At 43.6% G+C, this 13,593-nt stretch overlaps 1 protein-coding gene across 1 annotated transcript in view; it reads left to right on the top strand.

Moving 5' to 3' along the window:
• LOC109485818 (ammonium transporter Rh type A-like) overlaps positions 1-10,280 on the top strand; it is a 32,497-nt gene extending 22,217 nt beyond the window's left edge. The window contains exons 4-12 of the mRNA XM_019789502.1: positions 2,942-3,125; positions 3,844-3,994; positions 4,519-4,663; positions 6,526-6,689; positions 7,176-7,313; positions 7,968-8,101; positions 8,713-8,894; positions 9,476-9,549; positions 10,015-10,280. Coding sequence (XP_019645061.1) covers positions 2,942-3,125; positions 3,844-3,994; positions 4,519-4,663; positions 6,526-6,689; positions 7,176-7,313; positions 7,968-8,101; positions 8,713-8,894; positions 9,476-9,549; positions 10,015-10,134 — 1,292 coding nt within the window. The 3' untranslated portion in view covers positions 10,135-10,280. The remainder of the gene's footprint in view (positions 1-2,941; positions 3,126-3,843; positions 3,995-4,518; positions 4,664-6,525; positions 6,690-7,175; positions 7,314-7,967; positions 8,102-8,712; positions 8,895-9,475; positions 9,550-10,014) is intronic.
• Positions 10,281-13,593: the final 3,313 nt, after the last annotated feature.

Below are 13,593 nucleotides of genomic sequence, written 5' to 3'. Positions count from 1 at the left end.
CCACCTGTGCTGGTATCAGATTCTACCCACACTGTTTCCAGCTTGTTTTTAGGCAACCGCCGGGACACGCAAGTGGTCTCAAAACACAGCACATAATTGGCAAAGTAGGGCAATGTACCACTGCCAGTCTGTAACCATGGTTACGCTGGCAGCTTACTAGTATTTACCAGGTTACTCCCCTCCCCAAGGCCGAGGGTCACAAAAAGTTCACATCTTTTTCTGAAAGTGTCACGAAAAGTTCACAAAGTTTGCAAGTGTCAGTCTTTGCTCTTATCTTTTTATCAGTTTTCAGGGCTAGCCCTTAAAAATAGCCTCTAGCTAGTTAGGCAGTCCTGAATGTATGTGTATCATTTCATACAGCCAGGACAGGACATAAATTACTAGTATAATAAATCAACTCAAATTAGATCTTTTTATCTTTCCACTCCACTTGCTTCGTCCAGTCGCCTAATATTATTAATTACGTCTGGTGGCTGTCAATGCAAAATGTGACGAAATTTGGTGTCCACAAAGGATAAAAATTGCAACAACACCAATATTAGAACGTTCGAATCCGGTGTTCGAATTTTCGAAAGCGGCGCGCTCGAATCGCGTTCGAATCATTCGATGGAACATTTGGAACCCGGAACACTTCTATCGAACCGTAATCGCTGTTTACAAGGCTATTCCGCTCTTCGTAAGGGTCACAGAAAGTTCACCAACTTTGAGAGTGTCAGTCTGCCCATCCTGTTATTATCTTTCCAGTCCGCTGACACCGTTCTGTCGTGTGATGGTAATTACCCGGGACAGCTGACAGCCCGGCCGGTACGCGTAATGGACCAGGCGGGGCTCGTTATACTTCACTAGGCTAAAGGCGTGAAAAACAACTCATCGAACAAAACACGCCTCAGCTCTCCCGGCGATAACAAGATAGCAAGGTGTAATCCTATCCCCTGGGGCGTCCTTGGCCAATGAAAGTTGATCGACGCCGTTGTATCTTAGCTCAGAAGTAATCTATAGCCTCTACCAGGCTTCAGAAGCTGCTGGATAGCCTCTACCAGGCTTCAGAAGCGGCTAGAAAGTGTAGAAACTCCCCTGGCATGTTATCTGTCTATTTGGGCAATTTCTACTTCTTCTGAAGCCTGGTAGAGTCTAGATTACTTCTTAGCCAATGAAAGTTCATCGCCGTTGTATCTTAGTTTAGAAGTATTCCAGCCTCTTCCAGGCTTCAGAAGCGACTGGAAAGTGTAGAAACTCCCCTGGCATGGTATCTGTTTATTTGGGCAGTTTCTACTTCTTCTGAAGCCTGGTAGAGTCTAGATTACTTCTTAGCCAATGAAAGTTCATCGCCGATGTATCTTTAATAGCTCAGAGGTAATCTAGCCTCTTCCAGGCTTCAGAAGCGGCTGGAAAGTGTAGAAACTCCCCTGGCATGTTATCTGTCTATCTGGGCAATTTCTACGTCTTCTGTAGCCTGGTGGAGTCTAGATTACTTATGTGATGCATACGTCATGAACTTTCATTGTATGGGGGTTTTGGCCAATGAAAGTTCATCGCCGTTGTATCTTAGCTTAGAAGTAATCTAACCTAGCTCTACCAGGCTTCAGAAGTGTGACTGGAAAGTGTAGAAACTCGCCTGGCATGGTATCTATCTGGGCAATTTCTACTTCTTCCGAAGCCTGGTAGAGTCTAGATTACTAATCTGTGATGCATACGTGATGAACTTTCATTGTATGGGGTTTTGTCATAATTTTCGCAGACTTAATTTAAGGGTCATGGACATCGGGCTTTCAGAATGGGGTCGTAGCTTTACACAACTCCTGCAATGAAATGTGCAAAGACTGAGTGTAACATGTCGTTCGGTGTGATATAGCCAGCTGCCGCCGCGCCTCGTGCCTGCGAAGCTGGTGTGTTACACCAAAGGGCGGTTATACCGGCTATACTAATACAGAGGTAGCTTTTCAGTGTTATTAAACGAAAGCAAACCCTTCCTGGCGAATGTCTAAAATCTGACTTACGACAAAGGGCAGTTCCCCAGTAATAAACTGCCACTTCGCGTGCAACAGGAAGAACTGTGGAATCCGGGACAACTTTTCGCTCGCGAGGAAGAACAGCGGGAGACAGAGACATGTTCCAGAGACGAGGAGCGCAGAGGTCGCCAAGGTGCAAGTGTTAGAGCCAAGCTGTAGTCTTAAAGGAGGAAGCGATCTCACCTTGGCTAACTCCGTCTTGGCACGCTTGGCTGAACATTCTTGAACCGTGCTGTTTTTGGTGGTGAAGCTTGCCCTCAAATCCTCATGTGTTGACAACCTGCCATCGAAACAGATGTCATCACTTTCAGATGACATTCAGGGGTCTACGGGGGAACACAGGGTGTCAAAATGAGACAGCTATTTTGATGGGGCACTTAGTCTAGCTTACTGTGATAAGTGGTAAACAAAGGAAATGTAATACTCATCAAACATTGTTTTCTTCACCACTTTTCTTCTAAAATTGTTATAATAGTGCAAAGAAAATAAATGACATTTACCTTCAGGTGGTCAAAGCCTAACAAATTACTGTTCTGTTTATTCTGGCTAAAACACAATCAAATACACATACATACACACACACACACACGCACACAGACACACACACTTTCAACCTTGTCCTACTACATAATGTAACCCAACACCACAAAAGGGTGTCTGCTACAGCACCAGTTACCATGGTGACAGCCGTTTGGTCCAAGTCATTGATCTTACTTGTTTGAAGCAGAAAGACAACAAAACAATATCTTTTAATTCTGCAAACTTCTACATAATAATCCCCCCCCCCCCACCACACACACCCATACACCCACCCCACACACTCACAAACGGTACCAAAAACATAACTTTCTGCCTTCTGGCGAAAGTAATGATATTGAAGAAAAACCAAGTGGTGAAATATTGGACGATAATTCCCCACTCTCTCCTCCCAGTGTTCCAGGATGTCCACGTGATGATGTTCATCGGTTTCGGCTTCCTCATGACTTTCCTGAAGAAGTACGGCTTCGGCAGTGTGGGGTTCAACTTCCTGGTGGCCGCCTTCGTGCTTCAGTGGGCCACGCTCATGAGCGGGTTCCTGCATCTGCACCACGGCAAGATTGTGGTCAGCATCACCACGTAAGTACTTGATGTAATAGTATAACTATTAGTACATTTAGCCCAGTAAGACTGCGCAGTAAGACTCTTCAATGCCAGTGACAATGGCTGATACATGTATCTGAAAACCTATGCCTGCTATTTGCTTGCATATAGCAGAGTGAATGGTGTTTGTACATATTTGTATATAGTGTGTTTTTCTGTGTACCTGTCCTGTCTTGCTTTTTTAACTTATTGTAAAAATCAGTTACGCAATTCAGGGATGCATGCAGCATTCCCTGCTTTTGTATGATTTTGTTGATTGAATAATAAACTGTATAAACTGTATGTGGGCAAGAACATGTTAACTAGAAAAGTAACATTTGCAAAGCAAAAGAATAATGTTTCACATGGTATAACTACTGCTTTTCCCTACTGAATCACATTCAGGAATCCCCTCCAATCCTACCCCGCAACTTGCTACATAATGTAACCCAACACCGCAAGGTGTCTGCTACAGCACCCGTTACCATGGCGACAGACGTCTGGTTCAGGTCATTAACCTAATATGTATGGAGAAGAAGAGGAAACATAGCATAAACAATTCGTTTTCCTTCTGCGAAGATTAGTATAATAAACATGATTACATGGTGATATGATATTTTTTCCTTTAGTACTAAGGACAATGGAAATGATAGAGAATACTAGAGATAGTGATGAAGACTACTAGTATATGATGTTTTCTTGTTGTCTTCCGTAGCCTGTTAACGTCAGACTTCGCGGCGGCCACCGTGCTGATCTCCATGGGCGCGGTCCTGGGGAAAGTCAGCCACATCCAGCTCATCATCATGGCCTTCGTCGAGATTATCTTCTTCAGCATCAACGAGTGGGTCGGACTCACCTTCTTCAAGGTTAGGAGAAAATAGCCCCGTTAACTTCTCAAAAACTTTGTTGATACTTGATAGCCTTTAAGATGAAGAGAAATTAGTTGTATTGTTGAATATGTAAAATAGAAACATTTCCTATAATCTAAGAGCATCTTCCTGAAACCTCCTAGATTTCTACTATGGGTGTAATCTTTGGCCAGACTCGAGTTTTATTACTTTCCTGTTATGTATACAATCATGTATGTTTCTCTGTGTGTGTGTGTGTGTGTGTGTGTGCACATGTGTGTGTGTGTGTGTGTGTGTGTGTGTGTGTGTGTTAAATTTGCTTGTGAGCCCATACAGAGAGGTGGGGAAAATTACCTACCAGTAACTACATACCACAAAAAGTCATAAATATGAAGATAAGTCCTAGAAACTGCTGGTGCATCCTCTATAACAGGCTTCAATGGCGGCTGGAAAGAGTAGAAATAGATTGGTCTACTAAAGGAGTCCACTTTGCCACTCAGGCTACATGTTGGAAGGTCTAACAAACATTTGTCCACCCACAGGCCGTGGATGTTGGTGGCTCCATGTTCGTGCACACGTTCGGAGCGTACTTCGGACTGGCGCTGGCCCGGGTCCTGTACCGGGAGGACATGCATGGACACAGCAAGGAGGGATCCGTCTACCACTCCGACATCTTCGCCATGATAGGTAACTTTTCTTATGCTTACCTTCTTTTTGGAAGGAAACCATGTTGTTTTTATCTTCATCTTCTTCAAAGCCACAGCGGATAGAGAGAACGTGGAGCGGTCTTTTTTCCCCGACTATGTGATGTCAGCTAGCCTCTACCAGGTCACTTGAAAGAGTAGAAATTGGCCAAATACACAGATGATATGCCAGGGGAGTTGGTCTGGGCTAAGTGAACAGTTTGCCGCTCCCGGCCAATTTCTACTCTTTCCAGCCCCTTCCCGAAGCCTGGTAGAGGCTAGATGTCAGCTAGTACAGACGCTATTCACAACAAAACAGACCGCAGTATGAGTTAACACTGCATGCCTGGCGTGCGTAGTAGGAGTGTTCTATAACAACATGTCGCGCCGAGCTGTCCTAGTCTTCAGGACATGTCAGTCGCAACATGTCGTCCTCCCACGTTTAAACTTTGGGGTCCTTTTCCACAAGACCAAAATCGTGTTTGTGTGACCCTCTCTAGAGTTGAAATACAATGTACCATGTAAAAGTATGATTAAAAAAAATTCAAGCACAGAAAACATCACAAAATCGTTCTTTGTGTATGAAAACTCTGGTCGCTAAGTGGTCAAAGGGGGCGTAACCGGTTACACTAGTCTAGGAGACCTGGTGTACTTTTCTGTGACAGATGACGTCAGGATCGATGTTGGACGGAAAACACGATCCACGGTGATGGGTTCAAGCTGTTGGGGTGTCAACTGGGGAAGATTTCAAAGTAGTAAAGTGAAAACGTTGTTGCGAGAGGATGTCCCAAATCACTCATTTTCACCTGAGTCGAGTGAGAGAATATGTGTGAAGTTGCCTTTCCTAGTGGCACAACACGATGGATTTAAACCAGAACCACTGGATTCTTATTCCAAAACTTTAATAGTCTGGATGTCAGACTGTTCAAAGGGCCAAGACATAGGGTCTTGTAGGGATGTCTGTGGTAAAATTTCCACATGCTGGCTCTGGAGCCGAGAAGCTAGCCTGTATACTGGCCCTGGAAACTGTCTAGTACCCAGGCTACAACCACCATCTCTAATGCTTTCCTCTGTCTTCTCTGGCACATGTGAACGCAGCCTTGGCCCAACCAGTTAGGCCATGTTAATTTGATTATATGGATGACATCCGCGCGCGCATGAATTTTCGGCCGTTTCCAAAAAAAAAGAAGTTTTCAACCATACTGTAAATCGTACAAAACAGTTGCAAAATGAGCAAAATATACCGTAAGTTACAAAAAAATAAGTAAAAACTATACCAATGTCGTAGAATGCCAAAATCAAACGGAAAAAGACGAAATTGTAAGGAAATGAACTTGAAGATTAGATTATTCGCCAAACCATATTCTGTCCCATTTGTTCAACCCTCATGACCACGTAGATTTCATAATGAAAACAACTTTTTTTTATTCGCACGCGCGCATCAGTTTTGGGGCTCCCGGAGGATGTCATCCATATAATCAAATCAACATGGCCTTACTTATCGAGGAAGTATGAAGTCTAAGTCAATTGAAAGTAATATATATTATACATTCTCCCAGGTACGGTGTTCCTGTGGCTGTTCTGGCCCAGTTTTAACGCCGCCTTAGCTCCCGGAGACGACCAGCACCGAGCCGTCATCAACACCTACTTCTCCCCAGATCATGTGGCCGACCTGGCCCAGTGCGATGTAGAATCAGAGATGGACAGGGCTCAGTCTGAGACCCTGCAGATTGCAGATAACAGAGTAGGTTGGAGAAAGGTGGTTGACAGTGAAATCTGTGGTGCCCCAACGATCAACCAGACAATGTGATAGATAATGATGATGATTCTGACTTACGAGACCATTTTTCTTCTGAATTCCCCCAGGTACCGTGTTCCTGTGGCTGTTCTGGCCCAGCTTTAACGCCGCCCTGGCTCCCGGAGACGACCAGCACCGGGCCGTCATCAACACCTACTTCTCCCTCGCCGCATGCGCAGTGGTCACCTTCGCCATCTCGTCTGCTGTGGAGAAGGACGGCAAGGTCAACATGGTAAGGACCCGGATGTAAAACTGAAAAATGTTTTACTTTGAAATTCGTGTACGGCGGTTTTGTTTTCGGTGTGTTTGTCTGTTTGTTTGTTTGCTTGTGTTTCCGGAATTTTGAGCAATAGTAGAGTCAGTGATGTAACCACAGACTGACAGGAAGGTCGCATTGGAGGTCAAAATGGTCTCTCCAAATTCATGCATTGTCTCTACTAATGAAGGACAGGATTAAGCAAATTTTGATGCATTAAATCTCAAATTAGGATGACTTGAAGGCGGTAGTACTTAATAACAACTTACGTTAATACTTTTGCTTCATCCTTCAAGTCACAGATTGACTCCACAAACAATGAAAAATTTTCGATAATTCTCCATAACTTTGAGCTACATTTCATACAAATTTAGTTACCAATGATGGTAAATGCAGTCTATGATAATTGAAGTCAATTGTGGATCCAAACAAAGTCAAATGTTACCTGTTTTCGATCCACAGGTGCATGTCCAGAACGCTACCCTTGCCGGAGGTGTGGCGGTGGGTACAAGTGCAGACATGATGGTCCACCCCTGGGGGGCGCTTCTGATCGGCAGCCTGGCCGCCGTACTGTCTGTGGTTGGATACTCCTACATCACGGTAAGGACAAGCCCATTCAGAATTCGAAGTAGCCTCCACCAGGCTTTCCTTAGAATAGTAGAATTTGACAAAAATGGGGTCAAAAGAACTCTACTTAACTGTTTTTGAACCCGCCTTCTTAGTGTACTAACTAAAAACTGATTCAAAAACGTTGTGAAGCATGTAGGAACAAGAACATATTTACCTGAAACTGGTAGCGGAGTAGTGGTGTTCACTAATTGGCCACGTAGCAGCTTTCAACCCAACTTCGCTGAAGCAGATTTCGTTTTCTTCTTTTGGGTAACTTAGTCCTCACGACCAGTCCTTACGCCAACGGCCTTCTGGCATTCCCCTGAGCAAAATTCGCTTAAAAAGATGCCTAGGACATCGAACCACCAATCTTTCCCAACTCCAATGGTTGTCAGGAGGGTCGATCGTAACATTTTCTACCATTTCGTGGGGTCGTGTGGCGTAGTGGCAGAGTGCTCGACACGGAACCAAGAGGTCCCGGGTTCGAGTCCTGACATGCCACCGATCTTGTGCCTTTGGGAAAGGCACTTCACACGACATTCCCTCTCTTCGCTCAGGTGAAAATGAGCATTGTATTGTCCCCTGTGTTGGTGGTGGCATTAATATAACTCCCCTGTTTTAATGCATTTTTCTCCCATCTTCCAGCCGTTCATGGCGGACAGGTTGAAGATCCATGACACCTGCGGGGTCAACAACCTGCATGGCATGCCGGGAGTTCTGGCTGGGATCATCGGCGCCATTGTCGCTGCTGTGGCGTCACCTGCTCAGTATGGCAACAGGTGGGGGACATATTGTTTTTCCTCTATTTCTTCTTCTTCTTCTCCAAACCAATAAGGTCAATATGACCTGAACCAGACGTCTGCCACCATGGTGTTGGGTTACATCATGTTGCAATTTTATAGCAGGAGGGATTTAGACTCCTGTCAACATATATATGAATGTGTTTGAGTAAGAATTAGCAGAGCAGACATTATGCATTTGCTTTGCAAATGTTACCTTTCTAGGTTCTAAAATGTATCATCATATAGTCAGATGACGTTCAACAATCAGAAGTCCCCATTTCATATTGGTTAAGAAATCAGAGTTACGACTCCATAACTTTACAGGTGGTGATTAAATCCCATAAACACCGTGGTGTTTAAATCCTATTAACACCGCCACCAATCAGCGTCATCGATAAATGACCGCTGGTGACCCTAAATAAAACACGCATTCTGTTCTAATGACACCTCGAAACTTTAGTTACTTCATCATCTGCGGATGTTTTGTTTTCGGTGGCTCGCTATGCTTGTGTGTCCGTTGGTATTTGAATACACTAGAGCGACTGGAAGTCAAGACATGAAAGTCGATATATAATCCTTCATTTCTTTTCCTTTCATTTCATTTCCAGCGTGTACCAGATCTTCCCGGCCCGAGCCCCCATCGCCAACAGCTCGGAGCTGGCGACGATTCAGGCCGCCTTTCCCGCCATCGAGGCCGGCAGTGGCCGCTCGGCAGGACTGCAGGCCGGCTTCCAGATGGCCGCCCTCATCGTTACTCTGCTCATCGCGCTGGTCACTGGTGCTCTCACAGGTAAGGCTGCGTGTTTCTGTATGTATGTATGTATGTGTGTTTGTGTGTGTGTGCATGTGTGTGTGTACGAGTGTCTGTGTGCTATAGAGGCCGGCAGCGGGCGTTCGGCAGGACTGCAGGCAGGGTTCCAGATGGCCGCTCTCATTGTTACTCTGCTCATCGCGCTGGTCACTGGCGCTCTCACAGGTAAGGCTGCGTGTTTCTGTATGTGTGTGTGTGTGTGTGTATGTGTGTGTGTACGAGCGTCTGTCTGTGTGCTGTAGAGGCCGGTAGCGGGCGCTCGGCAGGTCACTGGCGCGCTCACAGGTCTGAAATTTATCCTTTGGTAGCTTCTAACAGACCTCAGAAAGATCTAACTCGAGAATAATCTTAAAGTTAATTTGGCAGTCTAGCTATAGGTCATGGTAAATAGTTTCCCCACGGCCTAAAAGGACATGGGTCCACCCATACAGGTATACCCACTTCGGGCTTGTCACACGTCCTCAGTCTGCAAGCTAAGTGGACTGGACTACGTACTAATAACAAAGCAACTAAAATAATCAAGTTATCTTGTATTAATAAAGTTTTTTTACCTTCTGTAGGCCTTCTGCTGCGCCTGCCGATATGGGACCACCCTGAGAAGGACTCTCTGTACGAGGACGAGGATTACTGGGAGGTGAGTACAAACTACATGTACCTGTATGGGAAAGAAGAAGACAGACCTAAGCCAATTGGAAACAAGGGATCTTAGATTATTAGTGGATGTTTGGGGACAGTAATGTACGATCAAGTTTCATAATGGAAAATGTCTACTAACTTCTCTTTTCACACATAAAGTAAATAATGTTAAAATGCAACTTAATCCTTCTTGTCTTTATAAAAAAAAATAATTGTCCACGTGCACCGTACTCAACCATTTTGTACCATAAAGACGTTTGAGTTGAGACAAGACGTAGGGCAAAAACAATTTATAAAAGCAACAAATAAGAAACACTCGAATGAAATCTCATCTGTGTTGGTAGACATCATAGTTATATAGAGTTCAATATTTGTGCCATGGCGCCAATTCACAAAGCTTGAACTCTATAAGAAACATGTCAAACTCATGACGTTACTTACACGTAAATCTCTCCCCCCATAGATCCCAGAAGAGGAGACTGCCGACATGAACGGTAGTCTGGAGGGCGTCGGGCACAAGAAGCCTGACAGCCGCGCCAGGACCGAGTCTGACACCAACAACGAGCAGGACACTAAAGTGTGAAGGGAGGAGAACTTGTCTGTCTGAAACAAGGTTGAATTTTACTACCCAACACAAAAATCGGACATACCCAAGTCTTCGACAGCTCTAAACATGTTTGTGAAGGATGAATTTGGGGTTTTGTGTTGGAATAACAGTTAAGCCTTGTTTCAGAAGACTACAGTGTAAAGACAGGAAAACTCGTCTTTCTGAAGCAAGGTTGAACTAAAAAAAATTGGACTTAGTCAAATCTTCTACTGTTCAAATCCAGTCTTTATCAATGATTATAAAATTTGGTCCAATTTATGTGTTGGAGTAGCGGTTCAGCCTTGTTTTTAGAAGTCTGAAGAAAGGATAACTCTTTCTGAACAATGTTGAGACTCTAATCCTTGTTAAGGACTCTGTAAGCAATCCACAGTGTCATCGCGTTATACAGCTGATAGCAATGGATCAAACACAATCACTGACGTAGTGGCAAAGACTAGAATTGGACGGTCAAAAACGTCCAAGTAAAGTACAGTTCATCCTTGCTTCAGAGGACTAATGCATTATTTCCCAACACAGAAATCAGACGTACCCAAATCTTCGGCTGTTCAAATGCAGCCTTTGTCAAGGATGGTTGAAAATTTGGCCAAGTCCAAATCTTATATTGAAAATTACAGATCAACCATAAAAATCTAGCATGTCCTATAAAAGGTTTGATCACTGACTTATTTAGTATCTACTTCACACCTATGGGTTGCTGGAAAATGAGCTGAATAAGATACCATAGTTTGCAAATTACACTCCTATGCCTGGCTAACTCATCTGCCATTAGTAGGCTTTACTTTATTTCCCAGCAACCCATTGGAGATTTTTGTGTAACGCTACGTAGCCGTTCAGAAGTGCAACTAACTTTCCTATGGTTGTTTAATAGAGGTAGAATGCATTGCAATTCGGAGTTAAAAACAAGTTACTTTCATGTTATAAAACAATTATGTTATAAAGTAATTTCGGAATTACATACTTCTAGACTCAAACCCACATGTGCGTCGAGACCATGGATAAATCTTAAAAACATGTGTACAAGAATGAAGAACTATGATGTTTTCCAACTAAGATATATGCATAAGTTTAATCTTTGGTGGTGACCAGAGTTTTTGACAAGTAATGTAATATGCCAGCGGATTTCATTTTGATAGAGCATTGCTTTATCTTTCATCTCAACAAACAGACGCCTTAGAGCATATAAAATACTAACAGCAATTTTCCCTTGAATTATTATGTTTATTTGGTCAAATATTTTAGGCTTCTGCCTTACTAATATACTCTTTATTATCCAACCCTTTATTTTTGATTACGCAAGGTATCTGCGTAGAGTTAGACTGCTCAAAATATTGACGCAATGTTATTCGTCCATTCAGAAGTTATATAAAGGAAAATGCGCCCCCTAGCGCCTACTTAAGTGCATACAGTGGTACATGGCAACTTGTAATTAGGTGGCACTTCATATGCAGGTTACTTATATTACTCAACATGGAGACGAAATATTCAGGTATTCACAGTGCCTTCTTGTATACGTTTATGGAAATAACGCTAAGGAATATATGGAAAGATATCTAACAGTTCTATTAGATAGCTATGTCTCAAAGGGAGACAAGTCTCTTTTCTATGTAACTTGAATTATGGTTAGTATAAGCACTGTACATGATTTTTCGAGTTCACTTACAGGTTTTGAAGTTGTAGTATTCTTCTAGTGGATTTTCAGGGTGACTAACAAATTTTGTAATTTTCGCTAACTTTCATACAAATATATGAAGTTACAATAAAAAATGTCATCTGTTGTGTTTTTCTTTGCTTTCAAAAATTGCTATCAAAAGTTCCCAAAATATGGAAGCGTCCAGTTTGCATGGGGATGTATATGGACGTGCCAATTTTTGCAGAGGGGTGGATTCAATAGCCTGGTTACCAAACCTATTATAGCTCCCGAGTCCTACATCCTCTTGCGGAGAGGCTGTGGGAATCGGGAGCTATAATAGGTTTGGTAACCAGGCTATGGATTCAATAAATTCCATTTTGAAGTGAAGTGTAGCCCATTTGTTGGTAGAAGTAACTTTGAAGTAGTCCATTTCTACAAAAGTTTGTTATAGAAGAGAACGATTTTCCAGGAGATGGAATTAAATATGCTGTATTTGCTTGCAATTCTTGTTTGAGCTCCTCAGTGGGCAGGGGCGCTCTCCCTGACTTTCCCAGTACTGAAGGGCAGCGAGTACCCGGAAATGTTATCCAGCTTACTACTGAACATCTTCCAAATTTAGCCTTGCTTTTGATATGGCAGAGCACAAGGGAGGGAGATGGAGTGAAATATGTTGTATTTGCTCGCAAATCCAGATTGAGCTCCTCGATGGGCAGGGGCGCTACTCCCTGACTGTCCCAGTACTGGGGGGCAGCGAGTACCCGGAAATATTATGCAGTTTACTTCTGAACATCTTCCAAATTTAGCCTTGCATTTGATATGGAAGAGCGCATAGGAGGAAAATGGAGTGAAATATGCTGTATTTGCTCGCAAATGTTATTTGAGCTCCTCAGTGGGCAGGGGCGCTACTCCCTGACTGTCCCAGTGCTGAAGGGCAGCGAGTACCCTGAGATGTTACCCAGTTTACTACTGGACACCTTCCAAATAGCCTCGCAGTTGATATGGAAGAGCACATGGGAGGGAGATGGAGTGAAATATGCTGCATTTGCTCGCAAACCCAGTTTGAGCTCCTCAGTGGGCAGGGGCGCTACTCCCTGACTGTCCCAGTACTGAAGGGCAGCGAGTACCCGGAGATGTTATCAAGTTTTCAACTGGACATCTCCCAAAGTAGCCTCGTATTTGATATGGAAGAGCACATAGGAGGGAGATGGAGTGAAATATGCTATATTTGCTTGCAAATTCTTGTTTGAGCTCCTCAGTGGGCAGGGTACCAGTCCCAGTACTGGGGGACAGCGAGTACCCAGAAATGTTGTCCAGCTTACTACTGGAAACCTTCAAAACTAGCCTTGCATTTGATATGGAAGAGCACATAGGAGGGAGATGGAGGGAAATATGCTGTATTTGCTCCCAAACCCAAGTTGAGCTCCTCAATGGGCAGGGGCGCTACTCCCTGACTGTCCCAATGCTAAGAGACAGCGAGTACCCGGAGATGTCTTCCAAGTAGCCTCACAGACTTCAAGTGGGGCAATGCATGTTTCTAGTGGCAACTAGAGCGGTGGTTTCTTTTCAGGGGGTTAGCCTTTGTCTACGTAAAAAAAAAAAAATGAAAAAAAAAACACATAATGTGTATCAGCACTACCCCCCAGACATAAATGCTGCTGCTCCAAAAAGTCTGCAAAGCTATTCCACAAGGTAAGATGCATGTACAAGTACAGAAATTGAATACAAGTTCTAGTTACAAAATATTGACTTCATGAACTGCAGAGGAATCATATGTTTGTTAGAATAAATTTCTATCTCATTACAAA

This window comes from Branchiostoma belcheri, unplaced genomic scaffold (genome assembly GCF_001625305.1).
Source record: "Branchiostoma belcheri isolate BF01 breed outbred unplaced genomic scaffold, Haploidv18h27 scaffold78, whole genome shotgun sequence".
NCBI lineage: Eukaryota > Metazoa > Chordata > Leptocardii > Amphioxiformes > Branchiostomatidae > Branchiostoma > Branchiostoma belcheri.
Note: the sequence above shows the minus strand (reverse complement) of the source record. Positions and strands in the feature narration are given on the sequence as shown.